This window comes from Vanellus vanellus (assembly GCF_965231255.1).
Source record: "Vanellus vanellus genome assembly, chromosome: 3".
Classification (NCBI taxonomy): domain Eukaryota; kingdom Metazoa; phylum Chordata; class Aves; order Charadriiformes; family Charadriidae; genus Vanellus; species Vanellus vanellus.
Genome location: NC_138907.1, coordinates 119,186,555 through 119,211,604, shown reverse-complemented (window position 1 = coordinate 119,211,604; position 25,050 = coordinate 119,186,555). Strand labels below are relative to the sequence as shown.

At 41.5% G+C, this 25,050-nt stretch overlaps 1 protein-coding gene across 1 annotated transcript in view; it reads left to right on the top strand.

Annotated features, from left to right (window-relative positions):
- Positions 1-25,050, top strand: part of LDAH (lipid droplet associated hydrolase) — a gene marked incomplete at its 5' end in the record, with an annotated part of 126,184 nt that overhangs the window by 54,020 nt on the left and 47,114 nt on the right. The window contains one exon of the mRNA XM_082480942.1: positions 23,928-24,168. Coding sequence (XP_082337068.1) covers positions 23,928-24,168 — 241 coding nt within the window. The remainder of the gene's footprint in view (positions 1-23,927; positions 24,169-25,050) is intronic.

Genomic DNA, 25,050 nt, shown 5'->3' with positions numbered 1-25,050 from the left:
TGCTCAGTTGAATATAGAAACAATATAAAAATCAGGATTTTGGTCTTGACTGAAAGTAGGAAAACATAACAATAATTTTGATTTCAAAACACTTGAATTTTTTCAATAACGTTGTTTATTTCGCTGTTAATGAAACATCTGATTCATTTTCAGATGTACGCAGTCAGAATTCAAATAAACCTATAAAAATTATTTTTTTCTAGGAAGTTAAAAGACATTAAAGTAGCCAAATGTACAAACAGAAAAGGAAGAAAAATAAACTGAAAAACGGAATCTGTGATCATTCATCAAGAATCCAAAGTAAAACATGAGAATGAAGAGGAAATGAAGGACTAAAAATAAAAAGATGGCTAGAATGCTAAATGGCAGAATAACAGGATTTATTAAGTACTGTGGATTTTTAAAGATTTGTTCATAAAATCTTGTTATTTTGAATCTTGAAAAATTTGGATTTGTATTGTAATAACTAAGTGAAATGATTCTCTAAAAATGAGGGAATCATAAACATATAACAAGAAGTGAATTTCAAAAACAATTAGGATTTATAGCACATGTTTTCAAAAGAGCTCAACACTCTTTTGAAGGCCAAATTTCCCAAAGAACTTTTTATGCTGGGTGGTGACATCTTCTGAAATTCTGGCTGCAGATGTGTGTGCATAACACTTGAAAATCAGAGACCCGCTCTTCAGAAAGTTGGACCAAGCAATCAAAATTAAGCATCAAGATAGGTCACACAAAGCCTAAATTTGTTTTGGTTTTCTACTGCAATTAATATGCTTTTACAGAAGACAATAGAGCCAGAAATCCTCAGTTTTCACGCTAATTTAAAACTGAGTAGAGAAAAGGAGAAAGCAGTCAATTAGGCCATTAAAGAATTGTTCATGAAAGGAGCACGTGAAGGGACACTGTGGAATTTTTGAACATAGACTTTGCAAACATGTAGTTAAACTTTGAGCACGGCTATAACTCTGGTAACCAACATTTGTTCCTAGAAGCTCTATATTAAAATGTAATTTCATGGGCGATCCTGAGCCCTCGACAAAGAAGTTGATCAGCTTCATCAGCTCTTGTCTTTCATTGTGTGTGAGACAGTTACTCAAGCACTGAGGAAGGAGGAACTTGGCTTGGATCTTCCAGTTAGAAGAGGTTACTTAGAATGGACAGTGTTGTGATTAAAAAGAATTCCTATTCTGCCATGTTGTTAATTTGTTGGTTCCCCACGGTCTACAGTGAAGTCTAGGGATGCTTACTTTAGAGGCTAGAGCGGAAAAATATGTTCCTCTGTGTTAGCTTCTATACTGAGAACAGTGTGTCCTGTTGGAAGGGTGTGCTGCAGGAGTGAAAAGAATTGGAAAAAGACATGAATTTTATACAAAACAGTTATAAGATCTCTGACCTAAGATTGCACAGTTACTGCATTTGGGGCATTTCTAATATACTATTGAATTATGTTCAGATAAATACTGGAGATTATTTTTTTCCTGTCTTTTGAGTATTTCTTTGATTACTGATTATTTTAGGGCAATTTTTGCCAATGCCACAATGGATCTTTTCAGATACCTGAGGATGTGTTCAGTGGCTGTACACCTATGTTTAGAGAACTAAATGAAGCCCTAGATTTCTTCTTAAGAATCACCCTCTGTGCTCTTATGACTGTGGTTATCTTCAAAATTAAATGTAATGAAAGTCCACTTCCTTTTCCATTTATTTCAATGTATAAATATTTGAAATGCTTGATTTCTGTTGTTTGGATACAAGTCTACTTAACTGTGACAATTTGGAAGAAAAGTCATTGGCGTTTCTCCTTTCACGTGGGATTCGGTGTTAAGTATACATTTAAGTGGAAGTGCAGGAACAACAAATGTATTTAATAAACTTGTTACCTTTGGAGTCCTGTAAGAAAGTTCAATTAACATTAATGAAAATATGCTTCTAATAACTTTGTTACCTTTCTAGTCACTGGAAAATTGTAAGAACATGCCACTTCATTTCAAATTCCAAAATGAAGCATAATTCTGTATAAGGAAGAGAATTCACAGAATCACAGAATCACAGAATCACAGAATTATCAGAGTTGGAAGCGACCTCTAGAGATCATCTAGTCCAACTCTCCTGCTAAAGCAGGATTGCCCAGAGCACATTACTCAGGACTGCATCCAGGCGGGTCTTGAAAATCTCCAGAGAAGGGGACTCCACACCCTCCCTGGGCAGCCTGTGCCAGTGCTCCTTCACCCTCACCGTAAAGAACTGTTTCCGTGTGTTTGAACGGAACTTCCTGTGTTCTAACTTGTGCCCATTGCCCCTCGTCCTGTCACTGGGAACCAGTGAAAAGAGCCTGGCTCCATCCTCCTTCAACCCACCCTTTAGATACTTGTACGCCATAATAAGGTCTCCCCTCAGCCTTCTCTTCTCCAGGCTAAAGAGTCCCAGCTCTCTCAGCCTTTCCTCATAAGGGAGGTGCTCCAATCCCTTAATCATCTTAGTTGCCCTTCGCTGGACTCGCTCCAGCAGTTCCCTGTCCCTCAATTCACCGAGTCCTAATTGTTCTTGAAAACGTTAAATTTCTGCTCCTTTATTTTAAAACAGCAGTATGACTACTGTAAGTGTATTTTACTGAAATGAAAGGTACAAACCCCAGATCTCAATAAACACAATTTGAATAGTGACCTTTAATGGCAGCTGGCAGAGTTCAGAGTTTTTATCTGGCATTGGCAATTGAAAGGTATTCTTCAAATTCTTGTTCTCAGTTGCACTAAAACCCTTCCTACCCGATGACCAGTTTTATTTCTGGGATAAATGAAATGTGATAATTTTGCTCTTTTAGCAGATTCCTGCCTATATTCCATTTGTCATAATAATTAAGTCTAGGAGCAGTCTGTAGTATTGGAAGGAAGGAATTTTGTGTTTTTCTGTTATTATTTAAGATGCTTGCAGTTCTGGGAAAGTCAATGCAAGGATGGAAAAACGTGCTGGCTGAGAGAATTCCTCACTCCCTCCTCTCCCTTTTTCTCTTCTTCTGATATCCTGACAAGACTTTGGGATATAAGCTCTGTCTTGAACCTCAAATATTCCTTGTTTCTTTTCTTCCTTTGACAAAAATACAAAGTTTTGGCTTTGTGTTCTTTTTCTTCTCAGTGTATACTTCCTGACTCGCTCATCCTTCTGGTCTTCACTGATATCAGTACTCAGGACTTCTTCTGCTCTTCTTCCACCAAAGTGCATCACTAAATAAGCCACTTAAAATGGTAATGGACTGAACTCCTTCCAGCATCAGATGTCAGTTCAGCTTTCCTTATCTGTTTACTAACCCTTCTAGCCAAGGAGGACTATGGGCTTGGGTTGACAGGATGCCTTTTTGAGGTCTGACTTCAGTGATTGGTGAAATATACCCCTTCCAAATGTCTTAAGTGGAGCACTTAAAAATAGAAATCCAAGGATGTCTAGGCACTGATGGAAAATCGTGGCCTTCCCTTTGCATCAGCAAATGAGATCATAATTGTAAGGCTGGTCCCTCATTCACCTTTTTCAGCCACTTTGCTTTAAACTGAATGAATTGTCATTGAGATTTATCGGTAGCTATGGCTGTACATTGATGGCTCTGCTTTGAAGCAACAGAAAATCTGATTCTTAATACTTTTGTTTTTGTTGAGCCGTCTCTTTGCTTTAAGGGCACATTACTGGTTCATTGTAAATGGTAAGTGTCCCAGATCATGTCTACAAGGATCACATTTGAATGGGTCCTCTGTGATTCTGTGATTTTACTGGTACCAGGTACCGTTACGGCCTGTGTACCATAAGGGTACCTGCAGATACAATGCGGTGATCTCATGGGAGTGCTACACCAAAAAAAAAAAAAAATTCCACCCTGTACTTCCAAAATGAAAACGGAAAGAATTTCTCCTGGAAAGTGGCAGCTGCGTTCTGACATTCATGTAATGGGAGCAACTGAAAGCTTTATGGTGTGTAACTGTGACACTGCATTCCAACATAAGCTTCTCCCTGCCCTTCTTCCAACCAATAAACTATTCTTCCTCTCTTTTCACTCTCACCCCTCCTAATCTTCTTCTGTTTATATGCTTTAATCATAATAGCAACAAATCCATCCCTGCCGGTATTATCACACCGTTGCAAATTTTGGCCGTCTCCTTTGGCACTTCCCTTGTAGATGGAATGATATTGCCCACTTTGATGGGGCTTAATTCTCTATGTAAAATACTGCTCTGTCAATGAATATTTTCTCTATTAAACTATTTTCAGTCCAACAATAAGATACAGATTTTTGGGAGAACAGTTTTCTCATTATTACCTTAACCCATAAAAAGGCTTTTTCTTTTTCTTTTTTTTTTTTTTTTTCCAAAATTTTGGGCAAGTCTGCAGTTACCCAAATATTTGTAGTACAGAGTAATTTGCATTTCAGCCCTGTGAGACTTGTAAATGTAATGAACAGTCTGTGTGTTTAATATTTTTTATATTTCTAATAATTCGCAAATAGTTCAGTATGTAGAGCTGACCTGTTGAGGAATAGTTTGCAGTGTCTGTAGAGAACACTTCTGAGTTCTAGTCTTTTGTATGTTTAGCAGAATTCTGGGCTTCATCTGGAAAAATTCTAGGAGTACTTCTAACTGGAAAATTTTTAAAGTAATGTGAAACAACAGATAATTTTTTCCTGTGCTGTGACCCACTCGTAAGGTGAGGTATGGATGGTCTCTCTCCTGTTGCCATTAAATGGGTTTCCGCATTGGAATTAATGTATTATGGAAGATACTGACAACCGTTTGAAAGGCATGATTGAAAGTGTATTGATTTCAAAGGGAATTGTCAAAGTTCTCAATTTACTTCTCAATCCAAGAGGTTATTTTGTAACTACCATGATAAGCGTTTTACGGCAGCCATGGTCTTCATATCTTTATCCAAGGGTAGATAAAGGAATCTTGGTCTCTAGAGCTGGGAATATTGTGTCTTTAGTGAGATCTACATTGACTGTAGACTGTCATATATAATAATTGAAAAATAAGTCCTTTAATCAGGATTTATATATGGGGCAAAATTAAGGCCAATTACATTGATGGAAATTTCAGCAGGAGCAAGATCACACACCCAAGCATACAGTAGGTGGAATCACAGAGGACCACAAGTATTCACTAGAATATCAAACGTGCTGCAGTCTCTATCAGCAATCCAGGAGACATTGAGAATAACTTTGTAAGCTAGGTCCTAAACAATGGTACCAGAGGGCATGCGATACGGGATGTGCATGTGATCATGCACTGCTGGAGTTTGCAGTCCTGAGGGGTATGGGTCAGGCAAAGAGTAAAGTCAGGACCCTGAATTTTAGGAAAGCAAAATTCCAGCTCTTCAAGGAATTAGTCAATAGGATCCCCTGGGAAACCACCCTCATGAACAAGAGAGCAGAGCTGGCAGATCTTTAAGGATGCTTTCCTTAGAGCACAAGAGCTCTCAATACCCAGGTGTAAGAAATCAGGACAGGAAGGCAAGAGACAGGCATGGCTGAGCCAAGACCTGCTGGTCAAACTGAAGAGCAAGAAGAAAAAGCACAGGCAGTGGAAGCAGGGACAGGTATCCTGGGAGGAGTATAGGGATGCTGCCCGGTTGTGTAGGGATGGGGTCAGGAAGGCCAAGGCACGGCTGGAGCTGAACTTGGCAAGGGATGCAAAGAAGAGGAAGGTCAAAGCAAGCATACCCCCGCTGAAGAGCACGACCGGCAAACTGGTGACATCAGATGAGGAGAAGGGGGAGGTACTCAACAGCATTTTGCCTCAGTCTTCATGGGCTATCTCTCTTCCCACACCTCTCAAGTGGATAGATCACGACATGGAGACTGGGGGAGCGAAGTCCCTCTGATTGTAACAGAAAATCAGATTTGTGACCACCTCAGGAACCTTAACATACAGAAGTCTGTGGGACCTGGCAAGATGCATCCCAGAGTCCTGAGAGAATTGGCTGACGTAGTTGCCAAGCTGCTCTCCATGTCATTTGAAAAGTCATGGTAGTCAGGTGAAGTCCCCAGTGACTGGAGAAAGGGAAACATTGCCTCCCTTTTTGAAAAGGGTAGAAAGGACCCTGGGAACTATCAACCTGTCAGCCCCCCCTCTGTGCCTGGGAAGATCATGGAATGGATCCTCCTAGAAGCTATGCTAAGGCACATGGAGGAGCGGGGGTGATTCAAGACAGCCAGCATGGCTTCACCAAGGGCAAGTCTTGCCTCACCAACCTAGTGGCCTTCTATGAGGGAGTGACTACATCAATGGATAAGGGAAGAGCTATGGATGTCATCTACCTGGATTTCTGTAAGGCCTTTGACAGGGTCCCCCACAACATCTTTCTCTCTAAATTGGTGAGAGATGGGTTTGATGGGTGGACTGTTCTGTGGATAAAGAATTGGTTGGATGGTCACATCCAGAGGGTAGTGGTCAACTGCTCAATGTCCAGATGAAAATCAGTGATAAGTGGTGTCCCTCAAGGGTCCGTATTGGGACCAGTACTGTTTAATATCTTCATCAATGACATAGACAGTGGTATTGAGTGCACCCTCAGCCAGTTTGCAGATGACACCAAGCTGAGAGGTGTGGTTGACAGGCCTGAGGGACAGGATGCCATCCAGAGGGACCTGGACAAGCTCAAGAAGTGGGTGCATGTGAACTTCATCAGGTACAACAAGGTCAAGTACAGGGTTCTACACCTGGGTCAGAGGGTGGTGGGATGGGGGGATTGAGAGGCTGAGGGATGAAGGGATTGAAAGTATCCCTACCGAGAAGGGCTTGGGGGTACTGGTGGGAGAAAAGCTGGACATGAGCCTACAATGTATGCTCACAGCCCAGAAGCCAGCCACATCCTGGGCTGCATCAAAAGAAGCGTGGCCAGAAGGTCAAGGGAGGTGATTCTGCCCCTCTGCTCTGCTGAGACCCCACCTGGAGTCCTGCATCCAGCTCTGGAGCGCTCAGCACAGGAAAGACATGAACCTGTTGGAGCAGATCCAGAGGAGGGCCCCCAAGATGATCAGAGGGCTGGAGCACCTCTGCTATGAAAACAGGCTGAGAGAGTTGGGGCTGTTCAGCCTGGAGAAGAGAAGGCTCCGGGGAGACCTTATTGTGGCATTTCAGTACCTGAAGGGTACCTACAGGGAAGATGGGGACAAAGATTTTAGCAGGGCCTGTTGCGATAGGACAAGGGGTAATGGCTTTAAACCAAAAGAGGGAAGATTCAGACTAGATATAGGCAAGAAATTTTTTACACTGAGGGTGGTGAAACCCTGGCCCAGATTGCCCAGAGAAGTGGTAGATGCTCATACCTGGAAACATTCCAGTTCAGGTTGGACGGGGCTCTGAGCAACGTGATCTAGTGGAAGATGTCCCTGCTCATTGCAGGGGGCTTGGACTAGATGACCTTTAAAGGTCCCTTCCAACCCAAACTATTCTCTGATTATATGATTATATGATTAGGGCTCTACTTCTTTGGTTACTCTGCTTGTGACCACTGTTGTCAAAGGTAATTTCTTACTCTTAGCAGCTGAAGTTCGATACTACCAAGATTTCCATGCCACTCACTTTCTTGCTACTGGAAGGTAATGACTGAGTTATTTTCATCCCATTTTAGTTCTTTTGTAATCAAACTCTGCAGAGCAAATTTTATTATACTCCCAATAATATTACGCAAAGTTAACACTGTAGAAGCCTGTTTGTGATTCACATGTTAAAAGGACTTCATATGGCTGGTCCAATGAGTTTGGATGCAGGATTCCAACATATAGTGCTCAGAATCAAATTTGTGTTAAGTCAGTGGAAAGTGGCCTTAGAGTAGACATAAATTTAGTCACACCTCACCTTGGTGCAAATGACGCTCAGGCATACGTACCTAAGGACGTAATCGTTGTACCCAGCTCTGTATTCATCGTTACACTAAAAACTACAGTTTGAAATACAAATACATTGAAAAAAATGCTTGTCCTTGAATTTTGTTTCCATTCAAGTGGAACAGCCAGGAAGCACGGGAGGCTTGGTGCATTAAAGATCTACTTCGAATAAAATTGGATAATGTATGTTAAATAAAGAGGGTGCCAGGACACGGAAAAACCTTGTGATCACTGTGGAGCATTTTAAACCGATGAGAATATTGCCTGCTATTTATATCATCAGGTAGAATCTGAAAGAAAATAGTAAAAAAAAATAAACCCAAGTTTTAATTCATTTGAAAAATGTGTGGTTTATATATATTTGAACATAGTGTATCAAATTCAGATGTTGAAGGAGGTGTAACTTATGTGACAATATTGGATATATTGAATGTAAGAAACTGTGCGTTAGTATGGGTGATAGATGGACAGGCTGAGAGAAAGTATAATTTTTAAAATGGTGTGGAACAGGTACATTAACTTCTATTTTCAAGGCATCCTACTAATTGCTTTTTCTGCTGAATTATTCTCTTTTTACCACCTAGAGTAGAAACAAAGCTGTGCTAGATACACAACTGAGTTAAGGAGACTCTTGGCTGCTGACAAAAAATTTGTCATAGTTCTGTGGGTGTACACAAGGGAGTCCTGACATTTTCCGTCATCTGGGAAGCTGAGGCTGTCTGTCTTCCTGTCATTGAATAGCATCGGCTAAAAGTTAATATCTACTTATATCTTAAAGTTTTCCTGTCTTCTTTTTCCAGCATAGTCTGTAAAAGTACAGCACAGGTTCGCTGCCTATGAGGTCCTTTGGTATATTAATTTTGCTTCTGCATTTCATTAGTAAGGAATAGCATGGCTATTTGTGGCTAGTGTATGTTCTACAGCTAAAAGAATGCTTTCGACTAACTTGTCCCAGAAATGGTGACGTACCTCAGGCAAAGAATATACCAGGGGCAGAGTATGAAAGCAAGACATCCTCCTTAAGTTTTTTTTAATAATATTTCTCTGATTAACTCACGAAAAGTAAGGAAAATATTTGGCATTGTGACTGAGCCTGTAGAGCGGAGAAAGATAAAAATTCAGTTTGTTGTGATCCCTTGTGTTACATTTGACTACTTCAAAAGGAAGGTACAAGAAAACTGATGGTTGGGAAATTACAAACCAGCATACACAAAAAGGAAGTTTCCTCTTGAATTTCATTAACTGTTGCTTCGCTCACATATCTTTATGGATCATTTACAAATAGTGACTTTGTCTAATATCACTGAGGACAGCGTTGTCCATGCAACTGTTTAATCTTCCCTTTGAAAAAAAAAAAAATCTTGATATGACCTTATATTTGCAACAGTTAATACTGGAGTAGACTGCTGTGAAGTTGTGAAGATTATGTGCAACTTCACAAGATGAATTTTGTTGCGTCCTGTATCTTTCATTACCCTGTATCTTGAAGGAAGTAAATGCTGTTGAAATGTTTGGAAACAATGCATTTCTGAGGTTTTCAGGAAGGTTCATATATGTATATATTGTTTCTTAGAGAAACCTTCTGTGGGGTGTACAAGAAAGTATATATGATTGTATACTGTTTCGTGAAGAACCAAGATAGCTGATACTTTATGTGTATGTTCAAATAGAAATAGCTAAAAACAGTGGATATATGGTTGTTCAAATTTTTGTTACCCTGAATCCAGCCTGTTGTAGTCTCCAAAGTTCTCTCTTTTGCAATTCCAAACGATGGAGACATATCTAAGTTGACATATCTAAGGTCAGTAATAGTCATGCAGTTTTATGGAGTGAGAAGGGGTCTGCATGGGTTGTGCCTGCGGTCACAGAGATACGAGAGTGGTCTCTCACACACTTTGGTAATTCTCCTTTTGCCCGTTTTGTGAAAATCCAGAATAGGGATTGAATCGAATTGAATATTCCAATCTATTCGACTATGCTATAAGTAATTTTAACTATAAACCTATGAAGTGAAGTATGAACAAAGGAGAATACATCAGATGCCAAGAGGCAGAGACATCCCTGACATCAGACAAAGATAAACGGAAAACAGCACTCGAACAGGAGATAGCCCTTGTCACCCAGCCAACCTGAGCTTAGGATGTGATGCAACACAATATTAAGGCAATATTGTTTTGTTAAAAGTATGTTACGAATTTTTAGTTGCTTTGCTTTACAGATCTCTAGAGGAGAAACTCATTGGAGCTTGGCTACCACTTCGCCCCTGCCTCAGCTCTTGCTGACTGTGCTGTAGTTTGACCTTTGAGTGACAATCTGGCCAAGGAACAAGAGTGAGAAGGTTGAGGAGACAACTATGTCAGCAGAGAACTTTAAGGAGGCAGCCTCGTCTGTTGTACACATATTGTAAGAATTAAAAGTCTGGATGTGCAGGAGAGGGACTTAAAAATGTTGTCTTCATATTCTCTGTACTTACTGTTTCTTATACATTTCATGAGTCATATTTGCACAGATACAGTTTAAGAAAAGCCTGCTTTTCTCACTGCGTGTGTGGAGTGACAAAGTATACAGTAAAGGGCTGAGGGTCTCCATCAGTGCTCTTGTGAAGGTGAATGAGATGTCACCATGGGGAGAACTCACACACGTTTCAGTTCAGCTTAGTGGGGTTTATAGGGCAGAAAAGCGTAAGTAATATCATGCAAGGTAATTTCTAGCCAGCTGTGTTCAAGAAGAGGAATTCAGACTGAAATAAGTAGAAGGAAAGCCTAGGAAGATACTATGGAACCTAAACTATGGGAGGAGCTCAGGATATCTTGGCTCATTTAACCTCATTAAACAGAGAGTATGTATATGAGTGCCTTCTGTAGCCATTACAAGGAGTAAATGCAGATTAAAAATAGAATTGTTATGCAGTTATCTATTATGTTATATTAGAATGCAATACTTACACAGGAACAGATGGATATAAATAGATTCTGAAACTTGAAACTGGTTTCTGGACATGAAAATATTGAAGTAAACATCCAAATAAGTAACAGCAAGAAAACTATATTGTTTTTAAGGAACATGAGTAGTTAATGGAAAAGACTGTAAAAAAAGGTAAGAGAGTACATTTGTTGCTGTAGTTTTTGCACCACATATCCTGGGCTGTATCAGAAGTGTGGCCAGCAGGTCAGAGGAGGTGATTCTGCCCCTCTACTCCACTCTCGTGAGACCCCACCTGGAGTACTGCATCCACCTCTGGAGTCCCCAACATAAGAAGGACATGGACATGCTGGAGTGTGTCCAGAGCAGAGCCATGAGGATGATCCAAGGGCTGGAGCACCTCTCCTATGAGGAGAGGCTGAAAGAGTTGGGGCTGTTCAGCCTGGAGAAGAGAAGGCTCCGGGGAGATCTTACTGCGGCCTTCCGGTACCTAAAGGGGGCCTACAGGATTGCTGGGGAAGGACTTTTTACTAGGGCATGTAGTGATAGGATGAGGGGGAATGGCTTTAAACTGGAAGAGGGCAGGTTCAAATTAAACATTAGGAAGAAGGGTGGTAAGGCACTGGCACAGGTTGCCCAGAGAGGTTGTTGAGGCCCCATCCCTGGAGATGCATACAAAATACTATTTTGCATCGGTTGCATCCTTAACAGTTTGTGGAGTTACAGTTCTCTGCTCCATTGCCTTTTTGCTCCCACTTTGCCAAACTATTCATACTCCTCTATATGTGTAACTTACTTCTGAAATTTTATCATCCAAACTCTTCATTAATTTTACGCTGTATTTGTGGCTGCCTTTTGGTTGTAACCTTTCCATTTAAGATATACAGCACAGAATGCAACCTGCATTGTCTCCCAGGGAGACAGAGCTTCCTCTGCCATTTGTGATGTGTTTCCCACTATGTGTAACATAAACTTGCAGAGCTTCTCTCTCGCTTGCTTTCTGCACCGTATCATATTGCAAACTTGCTTATCATTTGCTGTTCACCATCTCCCTTGTGTCCTTTCAGCTGCATTACTTGCCAGGTTTTTTTCCCACTTGTTCATGCTTTAGATTATTTGTCCTGGGCATATTTAAAGATAATAGTAGCTTCTGAGTTGGTTCTGTGAGCTGAATGATTAAAACACCAAATTTAACTAAACAGAACCTCATTATTATACTGCTTCTTTCCATTTCGTTTTTGTGTGTTCGTTTGTTTGTTTTCTGTACTTCTGCTTGGAAAAATTGTGTCTTAAGACAATCTTGAAGCAGATACCCAGGTTGGATCTCATGAAGCTGGTTTGGCATGTGCTGAAGCACTGCATTCATTGCAAACTGCAGTCTAGCTACAAAAGAGTGGTTGCGACAGTCATTATGAAATACCTCCAGCTTCTCTTCTTCTACTGCCTATTTGTCATTTGAAGACCAGATCTGCAAACATTGACCAAATACACAATATGTTTCTTATTTCAAAGCAGACCGATGTCAAGGTCCTTTACTGCAAATGCAGACTTTGCTTGACTAAAAAGTAATAAAGAGCAGTATACAACTTTTTCTGTGTATCAGTGAAAGTTATGATATAGCTAATCTGCTTCAGTGGCAGAGGAAGCCTAAAACTGAAAGACTGCACAGAAATGAAAATGAAACACAATGCGATTGCAGACATCGTGCGCTGATGTTAGTAGTGCTGACCTGCATTTTGTGTTTTGGCATACACTTTAAAGGCACTATGCATGTAGTATGAAGTGATGTTTAGTAATTCAGAATCCATCAAGACCAGAACCTGGAAATTGTTGCATATCTGCAGCTTTTACAGATGTAAATACTAAATTCTGGTCTTTATTCATTGCCACGTTAAGTGGCACCAGTATATTTACACAGTGTTTTCAGTGCTGGAAACAATGCACTGCTGTGAACGGGACTTTTTCGAGAACACTTACTCAAATACTGCTTTATAGTAACATTTGCTCCCCCGAAAAGTGCTTATTGAAAACTATGCTCTGCTGCTTCTCCCCTGGAGGGGTCTTACTTTGTTCCATGCGGTGGAGCTCCTAATTAGAAATCTTAGGTCCTCCGTATCATTAGTGGGAAGCAGAATACTCTACTAGAAAATGGGTTTAGTTCATTTGACATCTTCTGAGTATCTGACTGGTTTCAGCTGGGAGCCTTGCGTGGCTTAACTCCTAACTTAGGCACCTCAGTTAAGGGCCAGTAGTGAACTTGGATGAAAGTGAGTCAAAACGAACTCTGAAAAGGGCAAGGGTTTATTCTCATTCTTTTTCCTACTGTTTCATGGTGGGATTTCAGCAGATATCATTAGCATGTATATATGTAAAGACATATGGAGTTAGTGACTGGTTGTTCTTTCCTTGCTGGGCATCTGATGAATGATTTCTTGGTAACGGAAGGGAGGATCTGTACGTAATTCCCAGGGATGACATACAGTGTGTTTTGAATCTCACTTAGACAAAATCAATTATTAAATCCCTCTGAATAGTTTGAGGTGTTTCTGACTGAGTGAGGTAGATAGACACTAAAACTAGTATTTAAATTCTTTTTTGTATAAAGCAAATCAGGGCCCATCTTGTGGCTCTTGACAGCAAGTGGCAAAATATAGCTTATATTCCAATAGTGAAGCCTCCTCCTTTCCCCCTAGCCCCAAACATGTTTGCTTCACACCCATCTCCTGTTAAGAACGGTTCCTGGTCTGCGCTATTTTCTTACCTGTGCCCAGACATTGACTGGGAACATGCTGGCTAGTTTTGGCCAAAATCAAGCTAGAGGACAAACAAAAAAGTTTTGGTCTTTGGAGCCCAGGTCCTAGCCCAGTTTTGTTTACCAGTATGGAGGCTACAATGCAAACTGGAAGCCACAAAAAAAAAAAAAAAATCTACTAGTTTCACCTCTTTCTATTTACAGAAGGCGTAAAGGGGGGGGGAAAATCACAGAGGGTAGTCAATAATCAGTGCCTCTGATACAATAAATCTTAGGTTATTTCTGTACTGATACTTTAAAGAAAACTGTTTGTCATACTCCTGCCATAGCTCAGCTCTATGCATATGAGCCTACTTTACTGTGTTTAATTATGAATTTGCTCTTTTAGTGTAAGACATCATTAATATTCATGTAACCAGTGTACTGGATGGGGATGGCTAGGTTTTGCTATATTTATTCAGCAAAGAATTAGAAGCGTGTACCTGGGCAGTATGTGGACGTGTGTGTGTGCGTGTGTGTGTGCGTGTGTGTTGGACTTGGCATGTGCCCCAGGCAATACCTACACCTAACGCCTTAGAGGTAACCGCACAGAAGTTGTCAAGCAAAATTCAATCCAAAGTTTATTCGGTAAATGGATCTTATGGACTGCTTGCATGCTTTTATGCTTAGTTCTTAAAACGTACATGCTTACATATTAATATTTTATAGTTTTGGCACTACTGTTTGAATTCATATATGACTGTGTAAAAGCAAAAAAGAAATCCTGACTTTTTAAATAATGTTAATCTTTAAACACATTGCTCTGTGCTGTTATCCTGTTGTGTTTACGCTACTGTGCTCTCACCTACATAATGTAGTGTCGTGGTTTAGGCCAAAATCCACTACTGGGGACCTGAGGGACCCCAGATGGGACTGACAGATGCTCCCCTCTACCCCTCTTCAAAGAGAGAGGCAGAGGAGGAAAAAGAGACTTATGAGTTCAGAAGGAACTAAACTAATGAAATATTAATAATAAAATAAAAAGAAATAATGAAAAATATACAAAACCGTATCAAGCTCCCGAGATGACAATCACGACACCAGCTGGCACTGGGGCAGTCCCAGGCTGGACTCAGTGACGGACGGGAACTGGATTCCGGATCTGGATTCAGGATCAGGATCACAGGCAGACGAACAGAGTCCTCCTCAGACATCGGCCATTGAAGGAAGAGCGCTGACCCTTTGATCCCTCAGCTTTTACACTGAGCATGAGGCAGATGGGATGGAATACCCTGTTGGTCAGGTTTGGGTCACCTGTCCTGTCCGCTCCTCCCTCCAGGTGGGACCCCACTATGCTTTTCTGCTTCCGACCCTCCAACGGGGCAAATAACAAAGTTGGTTGGCCTTTATAGCATTAAGTATAAGCAGGAGCCTCTCTGCACACCATGCCTGGGCATCAGCTGTAAACATCGGTCTTATCACTCTGAGAGAGTGAACACTGTCTGCACGATATGCTGTTAATTTCAGTAGTTAGAAGAGGCCCAGCTAAGAAGCGAAGTTACTGAACAAAATTGGTTCTGTTTTACCTCAAAGCAGGACAAGTAGTTGGCCGGGTCATTGTGTGCTCAAAGATGGCAATAAGTAGTTCTGCTCAACTCAACCATAATTTCTTCAGATGCTGTGAGAGAAATTCTGCCTGTGAACGTCTGCGCATCCTCCACATGCCGTCGCAGCCCTGCATGTGTTGGTTCCCTTGAAGAACTCAGTCCCCAGCGGGATCCTCAGTATGCCTATGAAAACTCTACCAGAAGGTTCTGTGATCAGGAGCCATGATCCAATCTGTTCTCAAACTATGAAAACTCAAATTCCCTTAGTAAAGCCGAGCTGGCAGACATTGCCATGATGCTGTTAGTGGCATTCAAAAAGTTTGCTTTTCCTAGGGAGCAAGAATTCCTTCAGCCCCTCAGAGAAAATTTAAGTGTATTATTTGGAGTTTTAACAGCACATTCACAGATTTGCATACACTAACTGTGCTTTTGTTTGGAAAACAAAGTAAGCTCTGCAGGGAGCAAGTTATGCTTCTCATATACAAAGGTTTTTTCATAGAAAATTAAATAAAATATCCTTCTTTCTGTCACTTAGTCTCATAGATTATACATAACATAATGAGAAGTCTGGAATGAAAGGAACAGAAAGAAATTAATGAATCTGGTGCCAAAGTGAAAATTTGGGCGCTAATAAATCGGAAAAGTAGAAAATTTAAGTTGAAAGCATGAAATCAAGTGCATGTGCCCCTGCCTCGCAGCAGTGTGTTGGGAGGTGGCTTTAGAAAATGCTAACAGAAGACTCTCTTGAAGTAAAGCAGCCACTAAGGAACTAAGGCGCCATGACATTTGTGGTAAAAAAAAAATGCAAACGTTTCTACAAAATGTTGGTTATTTACTTTTTTTTTTTTACCACTTTGTTTTACAGCAACAGTTTGGTTACCCACAAAAGTAAGCTTTGGTTAGAGGATTGTGAATTGCTGTACAGTTGTTTTAAATCTTTCTGCTTTCACAATGTATATTTTCATGTGGAGTCATGTAACTTCCTGAATTTCCATCTTTTGATCCATAAAATAATGATGGTAAGAATCCTCTGTGGGACTTAATTCTTAGAAAGCACTTTGAAATTTTCAGTGATAAGTTTTTCTATTAACTGTGTTTGAGTTATTTATTCTGTTGCCCATTTACTATGCCCAAACATTCGTTTAGGATCACAGAGATCCATGAGATAAAATAGAAAAAAGTGCACACAGTATGTTCTTACTTAACGCCAGGAGTGAAATAATTTTTTGTCACTTGTGTTCATTCTTTACATCTTTTGCTGTCATGGAATCATGTGGGTTGGTTGATACTGAGCTGTGACAGGCAGCTTGCTGATACAACAAACTAAATTGGTTCTTGGACCACTTGGTGGATAAAGAACTGTCTGGACGGTCACACTCAAAGAGTTGCGGTCAACGGCTCGATGTCCAAGTGGAGACCAGTGATGACTGGCGTTCCTCAGGGGTCGGTACTGGAACCTGTACTGTTCAACATCTTTGTCGGAGACATGGACAGTGGGGTCAAGTGCACCCTCAGCAAGTTTGCCGATGATACCAAGCTGTGTGAAGGAGCTGACACGCTGAAGGGAAGGGATACCATGCAGAGGGACCTGGACAGGCTGGAGAGGTGGGCCCAAGCCTACCTCACGCAGTTCAACAAGGCCAAGTGCAAGGTCCTACATCTGTGTCGGTGCAATCCCAAGCACAAATACAGGCTCAGCGGGGAATGGCTGGAGAGCAGTCCTGAGGAGAAGGACCTGGGGGTGCTGATTGACGAGAAGCAGCCAGCAATGTGCGATCGCAGCCCAGAAGACCAACCTGGGCTGCATCAGAAGAAGCGTGGCGAGCAAGTCGAGGGTGGTGATTCTGCCCCTCTACTGCGCTCTCGTGAGACCCCACCTGGAGTACTGCATCCAGCTCTGGGGCCCTCAGCACAGGAAAGACATGAACCTGCTGGAGCACGTCCAGAGGAGGGCCACAAAGTTGATTCGAGGGCTGGAGCACCTCTCCTATGAGGAGAGGCTGAAAGAGTTGGGGCTGTTCAGCCTGGAGAAGAGAAGACTCCGGGGAGATCTTACTGCGGCCTTCCAGTACCTAACGGGGGCCTACAGGAGAGCTGGGGAGGGACTTTTTACTAGGGCCTGTTGCGATAGGACGAGGGAGAATGGTTTTAATCTGGAAGAGGGGAGATTTAGATTAGATATTAGGAAGAAATTTTTCACTTTGAGGGTGGTGAGGCACTGGAACAGGTTGCCCAGAGAAGTTGTGGATGCCCCATCCCTGGAGGTGTTCAAGGCCAGGTTGGATGGGGCTTTGAGTAACCTGGTCTGGTGGGAGGTGTCCCTGACCGTGGCAGGGGGGTTGGAACTCGATGATCTTCAAGGTCCCTTCCAACCTAAACCATTCTATGATTCTCTGTAATGGCATCTTGAACAGCTGAAGAAGAAATTATTCAGGATTTTAACATTTAGCGTTATGTTACGTTATGTTATACTATACTATATATACTATACAATAGTATACTATACTACACTATATAGAATTCATGACTGAGCAAAGTGAATGGGCAAGTCCAGAAAGTCCCACTTTTGCTTTTCATAGGGTTTTGTAGGAATTTTACATAAAACTTCTGTGCTCATTTTCTTTCCAGCCTTGTGATTTGATGTCACGTGCTGCTGTTGCTGTGGAGCAGGGGCGCATGGCCGCAGGGTCCGGGGCAGCTGCGCAACTCTGATGAGCCTCAGTCGGTGCCATGGCTCGGTTATAAAATGATTTTTTTATAAAAGGATTGCACCCTTGCTTCAGCCTGCTGATTTGATCTCTGGAGTTCCTCGTGGGCTCCGAGTTGTGTAACCGGTGCAGAATCTGAGTCATATGTTCTTAGTGGTGGTTACTGTATTAACCATTTCTGCACCCCCCATGGTTAAGAACAGATTGTGCGGCAGGAGTGAATACTTTCCAAAACTTTGACAGACTGAGAGAGTTGGGGCTGTTCAGTGGGGAGAAGAGAAGGCTCCATGGAGACCTTATTGAGGCCTCCAGTAACTAAAAGGGGCCCTACAGGAGAGCTGGGGAAGGATTTTTTACTAGGGCATGTAGTGATAGGACGAGGGGGACTGGCTTTAATCTGGAAGAGGGGAGATTTAGATTAGATATTAGGAAGAAATTTTTCACTTTGAGGGTGGTAAGACACTGGACCAGGTTGCTCATAGAAGTTGTGGAGGCCCCATCCCTGGAGGTGTTCCAGGCCAGGTTGGATGGGGCTTTGAGCAACCTAGTCTAGTGGGAGGTGTCCCTGCCCGTGGCAGGGGGGTTGGAACTCGATGATCTTCAAGGTCCTTTCCAATCTAAACCATTCTGTGATTCTATGATTCCCCGTTCAAAGGTCAATGTGAGCCTCCAGCGACCACTGCTTCTAGTGTTATAGCAGAGTGAACCAGTGGGTTATTTGTGAGGAAGTTTCTCTTTCTGATGGTGTATGAGGGATATTTTTTTCAGTGGGTTGGTATCTTGTTGTTTTACGATGTCAGTAGAGAGATCTGAACGTGCCTGCGAGGTGTGGTGTGCAGGGACGGTCTGTCCCTTGAGAGCCAAGGTATGGGATGGAGAAAGCCTGGCTGTACTTAATGAATTCACCTACTTGCGGGTCTCTTCTGAAACAAATCTTTAAAATGGCTCCTACTCCTTTCTATCAGTGTCTGCCTTTTCACATCCCACCTGCTTTTCTCTCCCCTTTTGTTTCTCTTAGCAAAGTGTCACCGTCTATTAAGAGCAGGTGGCATGGTGTGACAGCTCTCTCCAGTCCCTCTGCTGAGGTCTCTGGATGATCTCAGGAAGGGACACACCTGAGGTGCCTCCATGTGGAACTGGCATTTCTTGTGCGTAATCAAACCCACCTGATTTCAAAAGTATTGAGCTCCTCACGTTGGCATCACAGGAGTTAACAGATTTTAAAATCGTGTCACTGTTTTGAATACTGGTTGTAAGCGGCATCCAATTTGTAAGTGTGGTGTTATATCCTCAGCGCTGTCCTTTACCTGTCCCTATGACAAGTAATATTACCCGCTCAAACTTCAAATCGTACCTGGCGAATATATTTCCACTCTTTCAGTAGAAGGCGTTAATGAAAAATATTACTGTGGAGTTTTTTGGCTTGATCTGATTTGCATACTTTTAATGTTTTTATAAAGAAACCATTTAAACATTTTACAAAAGTCCTTTGCTGGTGTGGTTGAGATTATTAACTTGTGCAGTGATAACATTTTTTTGTAAATTTAATTGTTTGTCTTTTTGTACTCTGTTCTCATTTTAATGAACAAAAAAAACTCCAAATATTTCTGCAAATCCAAAATCATGTTGACATGACCATTATCCAGTGAAGACTTGAAGGTACTCAGTTGTCACCTTGTCGTCTTGTTCTAGATAGATTAAAAGTTGGATAGCAAGCCCGGTTGTACAGGAACATATATGTTCTTTATGTAGGTAGTTTGGAGGAAGCCTTTGTTGTATTCTTTAACATTTACATGAAACAGGGATAGAATCATAGAATCGTTTGGGTTGGAAGAGATCATCAAGTCCAACTGTTAAGCTAGCACTGCCAAGTTACCACTAAACCATGTCCCTCAGCACCACATCTACCTGTCTTTTAAATACCTCCAGGGATGGTGATTCCACCACTTCCCTGGGCAGCCTGTTCCAATGTCTGATAACCCTTTCAGTGAAGAAATTTTTCCTAATATCCAGCCTAAACCTCCCCTGGCGCAACTTGAGACCTCTTCCTTTGGTCCTGTCGCTTGTTACTTGGGAGAAGAGACCGACCCCCCCTCACCACACCTTCCTTTCAGGGAGCTGTGGAGAGTGATCACATGAAATGAATCGTACTCATTTAAGCATCCTGCCTAAGCAAAGCTCCTTGGTCAATGCCCTGCTTTTGGGGAACAGGCATTTAATATTCTATTTCTTGAGGATTCACTTCTCCTATGAAATAAGTAGTTACTCTTCCCTCTCTGTTGTAAATTTACTGTGCAGGTCAAACCTACCTGTAGTTGATGGACTGATAGCTCTAAACACCAAAGTATATAAACAACGACAAAAGTGAAATTCCACGAGTCCCCACGCCTTCCGACTACGGAGTGTGTTGAAGGAATAAAGGGCAGAACGTACCAGGGGTTTAGGCTGGTTTGTTCTCTGGACACGTGCTCAGGCCGTGCCCTGTTTGTTTTTTCAGTGACATATACACCACTGGACCAGGGACTAGGAGCTGCCTTGGCACCCACATTGAATTGCTTGAAGAGCTTACAGATAATGTTAGCATTTTGTTTTTAAGAAGATCTAAAACTTCTGAGACGCTGCATCCTATTATAGTCCCTTTGAACCATTCGGGTCTTGAGCCCTATGTAATTTAAAGAGTTAAAAATTAATGATGGAAATAGAAGCAGCTGCCTGGTGACTAACCTGAAGAGCAGCTACACCTTACTCATTGAACGTTAATGCACGCGTCATCCTGAGTGTTGAAATCTTCCGATTTAATAACGTGTTAGATAAATATCTGTTAAATAAGTTGAGTGACAGTTGTACAAGTATTGTTTATTGTCACAACAATCAAGAGTGACAATTCCAGTATAATGTAAGAATACATGTACTATTTTATCGGGTTGACCAAAGCACAGCAAGGGTCGGTGATGTGACCCACAGCTCTCAGTGGCTCGTGGGCACAGGGCGTGTTTGCCTTTAGTAGATTCACTGGCCAACTTTCAGAAATCCCCAGATGCGCTCAAGTCTCTGTGACCAGTGTCTCTAGTTGCCCAGTTCTCTGCTTTGCCACGTGCCTAACCAATGAAAGTCACTGGACTTTGAATTGGGGGCACTTTAAACCAGGTGAATCTGGATTTCTCTCTAGGTATGTGTAATATTTTTTATATTTTTTATATATTTTAACTGATTGTTAACACAAGAAACTTCTATCGTTAAGTATGAGAAGTCTTTCCATAAATAAAGGGGTCATATACTGTGGCATTCGTAGGTGTGACAATACCTGGTGCTTACAGTACGCGATGTCCTCTGTGTTCAGAATGACTGGTCTTATAATAATTCTGAAAGTTGTGATTTGAATATAATTCTGTGCCATCTGTGCTGCTTGATTTCAGCTCATGTGAATTGCATATAGATAAGATCTGGGCATTTGAAAAGTAAGAAAAATTAACTGGTGTTGAGCATTTGAATCTTACTTATTTCCTTCATTTTACCTGTATATTTCTAATTCACTTATTTCAAGACACAAATATGACATACTTTTTTATGAAAAAGTGTGTCATTACAATAAAATATGTTAAATCTCTTATATCCACAGAGGTATTGCAAAGAAATTGAACTATGTCTTCAAGTAATTCTGCAGGCGAATGCACATTTCAGAATGCTGGTCAGGAATCTAGCAATAAACTAAGAAATAGCTGATAAGTGTTTGAAAAATACAAGTTTTACATTTCTCTCTTACTGTCTGCAAAATATTAAAAAAAGAAATTCAGTAAAATTATCCTCCATCTTACCACTGTCATTTAAATTTGTGTGCCATTAAAAAATGCAGGAATGCATAGGTCATTGTAACAGCTTTTTTGGTTTGTCCTTTTTCCTCCAAGGTTTAGCAACTTCCCCCAGTGGTTAGTACAGCACTCCAAGCAACTAATCCTGTATCTATAAACTGTAATGTCAAAGGATTAGTGTGTGCCTGGGAACACAGGTCAAATCTGCTTTAGATCACAACAGTTTGAGTTCAGCTCCTAGCTGAAATGTCACAAAACTACCATATAATTTAGTACAAGTCTTGCATTCCTATACTTCAGCTGCTGGTTGCCTTTAATAAAAAGAGGCCCAGGATTGATTTCCCTGGGAATGTATTTTTCTTTGTCTAAAACCAAAGTAGTATCAGCTGGAAAGCAGAAGGATTTCTTAAAATAGTTCTGTATTAGATATAAATAGCACTTTGAAAGTCTGCTTTTAAAATGCTGTAGAAGGTACTGTATGGCAAGGTACTGATATTTCCTGAATTTCTTCTGTTTGCTATGTTCCAACGCCCAGATGTTGTCAGCATCTCTTGGTGGCATGCCCTGCCTTCCACTGGGTAGCGGCTGAGACCACTGGTGCTGCACACAGATGCAGTGGCATACATCAGCTGGGTCTCATTTGACAGTAGAGACAGTTATTTTTAAATATTTCTTACAAAAATATTAATCTAATTTGTGCAATATGGAGAATGATATGTGCAGCAAGCAGACGTATATATCTACATCTGTTTCATTTATGATGAGTCACCAACAAAGCACGGCAGTTTATACCCAATTATCTGCAAATGTAATACCCAGAATCTCTCTTATTGCTTTCTTGGTACTTCTGTTATGTACTGTAGTCATATGGCTTTGAGGGGTTTTCCTATAAGAATTCTTATAATATGCTTTTACTTTCCAGGAAAAAGTGGCAGGTATCCTTTTTGAATATTTGTTTGATCTTAACATTGAAATATACTTGAGAGTAGGTGTATTAATTCCATTTGGGTTAATATGGGTGGGGTTTTTAATTCATTTCATTCTATTTTAAGGCTGCAGTGTATTCTATTGTCATAACATAAAATAATTACCAGCTTTAGAACTTGTCTATTCCATTATATAAAACGCAGTACCACTGTACACATCTTGGTGAAGGCGCTGCGTGCGTGGGCTCTTGTTCCGACCAGGTTTACCTATTTCAAACTGCAAATTGAAAACCCCATCAAACTGCAAAGATACCATCACAGCGGCTGACATCTTTTAATTTGGTTGGTTGGTTTACTTAGAGAAAATAGTTTAGCAGGTGAAATAAGAAGCGGTGTACTTTCGCTGACGTAAAAAGCCCGCCGGGACTGCGGCGATGGCTCCTGCCTGCTGCCCTCTGGTGGGGTCACCTCCTCCTGGAGCAAGGGGCTGTGCTGGCGCTCCTGGGCCCTTGTTTCAAATCCAGTAGACCTGAGCATTTCATAACCACCTTCTTGCTTGCTTCGTCTTTGTCGTGGTGTAACCCCAACCAGCAACTAAGCAGCACGCAGGTGCTCATTCACTCCCCCCCCCCCCCCCGGTGGGATGGGGGACAGAATTGGAAGAATAAAAGCGAGGAAACTCGTGGGCTGAGATAAAGACAGTTTAATAGGTAGAGCAAAAGCCGTGCACAAGCAAAGCAAAACAAGGAATTAATTCACTGCTTCCCGTGGGCAGGCGGGTGTTCAGCCATCTCCAGGAAAGCAGGGCTCCGTCATGCATAACGGTTACTTGGATAGACAAATGCCATCACTCTGAGTGTCCCCCCTTCCTTCTTCTTCCCCCAACTTTTATTGCTGAGCATGACATCACATGGTATGGAATATCTTTGTGGTCAGTTGGGCGCAGCTGTCTCAGCTGTGTCCCCTCCCAGCTCCCTCTGCACCCCCAGCCTACTCACTGGTGGGGTGGTGTGAGGAGCAGAAAAGGCCTTGACTGTGTGAGCACTGCTCAGCAGTAACTCAAACAGCCCTGTACTATCAACTCTGTTTTCAGCCCAAATCCAAATCATAGCCCCATGTTAGCTGCTATGAAGAAAACTAACTCTACCCCAGCCAAAACCAACAGTTGTTTAAAAAATTTAACCTGGGCATGCCGCAAGCGCATCCTCTGTGTCTGAGGGCCAACTTGGCTGGAAACCCAACTTCATTTCAGGCGGAACCCAAACCACGCCAAGTCATTTAAAAATTAAGTCTCCCAGGCTGGGATGCGGTGCTGTAGGACTTTGCTGACAGTCATTTTCTCATGGCCTGGCAGGTTCTTCGCTCTGTGCTGCTGTTTCCGACGATAGAGCGCATGGCTCAGTCCCCTCAAGGAAAGCTCATGACCCCTTTGCTGTGCAAACTTCGTTACGTTCTCTACATGCCCGTCTACCTGCTGTCCTTTCTACCAGAGGGAGTCAAAGCCTCCCTGGTGCGGTTTGCTCTGCGGGGAATGAAGACCTGCGATGAATCTTCCATAACAACCTCCGTGAATCTCTTCAGCGTGGAGTGCATTGGTGAGCACCTTTTTCTTCTTACGTTACACCAACTTTCGTATTGTTCTCATTTAGTAAACGTCGATGTAGTTTTGTAGGCAAAAGTTTAATACTAAAGCATGAATAAGTTTTGAAGAAGGACAGGTGTAATCTTTTCTCAAATTAAGACCATGGGTACAGGAAAATCCCACAGGAGTCGATTTAAGAAAAAAAATCTTAAGGGGAAAATAACAAAATAATTTCCCAAAGAATATACATTTCTTAAGAAAACTGACCTATATGACTAACAGTATCTCACATAATTAAAACACGGTTATACAATCTAGTTTATGTTACTTATGTCTTCTTATGTCTAGTTTATGTTACTTTATGTCTTCTTTTTGCGTTTCATTCATATTGGATGGTGAAAATAATTCAGTAATCGTTTTCACAAAGGGTTCTTTGCATCTGTTTTTTAAAGCTGTGATTTAACCAGCTCCATAGATTTTATCAGCTGAATGGGAGTATTGGTAAATTCAGAAAAGGGCCTTCAGCCTACAAAGACGCATAGAAGTTACTTCATGCACAGAAGAATTTCAGCGCTTTTTGGGGCATACCAAGAAAGAAGATTAACGTTCCTCCAGTGCATATTGTATCCTTGTTTTCCAGATTCTAGCAAGAGAAACAGCTTTAAGAAAGGGAATAATTTAAGATAAATTATGTGAAGTTTAGAATGAAAACCAGAACGGGGATTGCGCCATACTCCAGGTATTTCAATAAGTTAGCACTAGAAAACAATTTGGAATAGAATTGACGTGCTAACACAGTAATAATACAAGAAGGAAGTTTTGATTGCATTAATAGTAGTAAAAGCACATTCCTGCATTTCCAGTTGTGCTCTGTCTTCTATCAGTTAAACTTTAC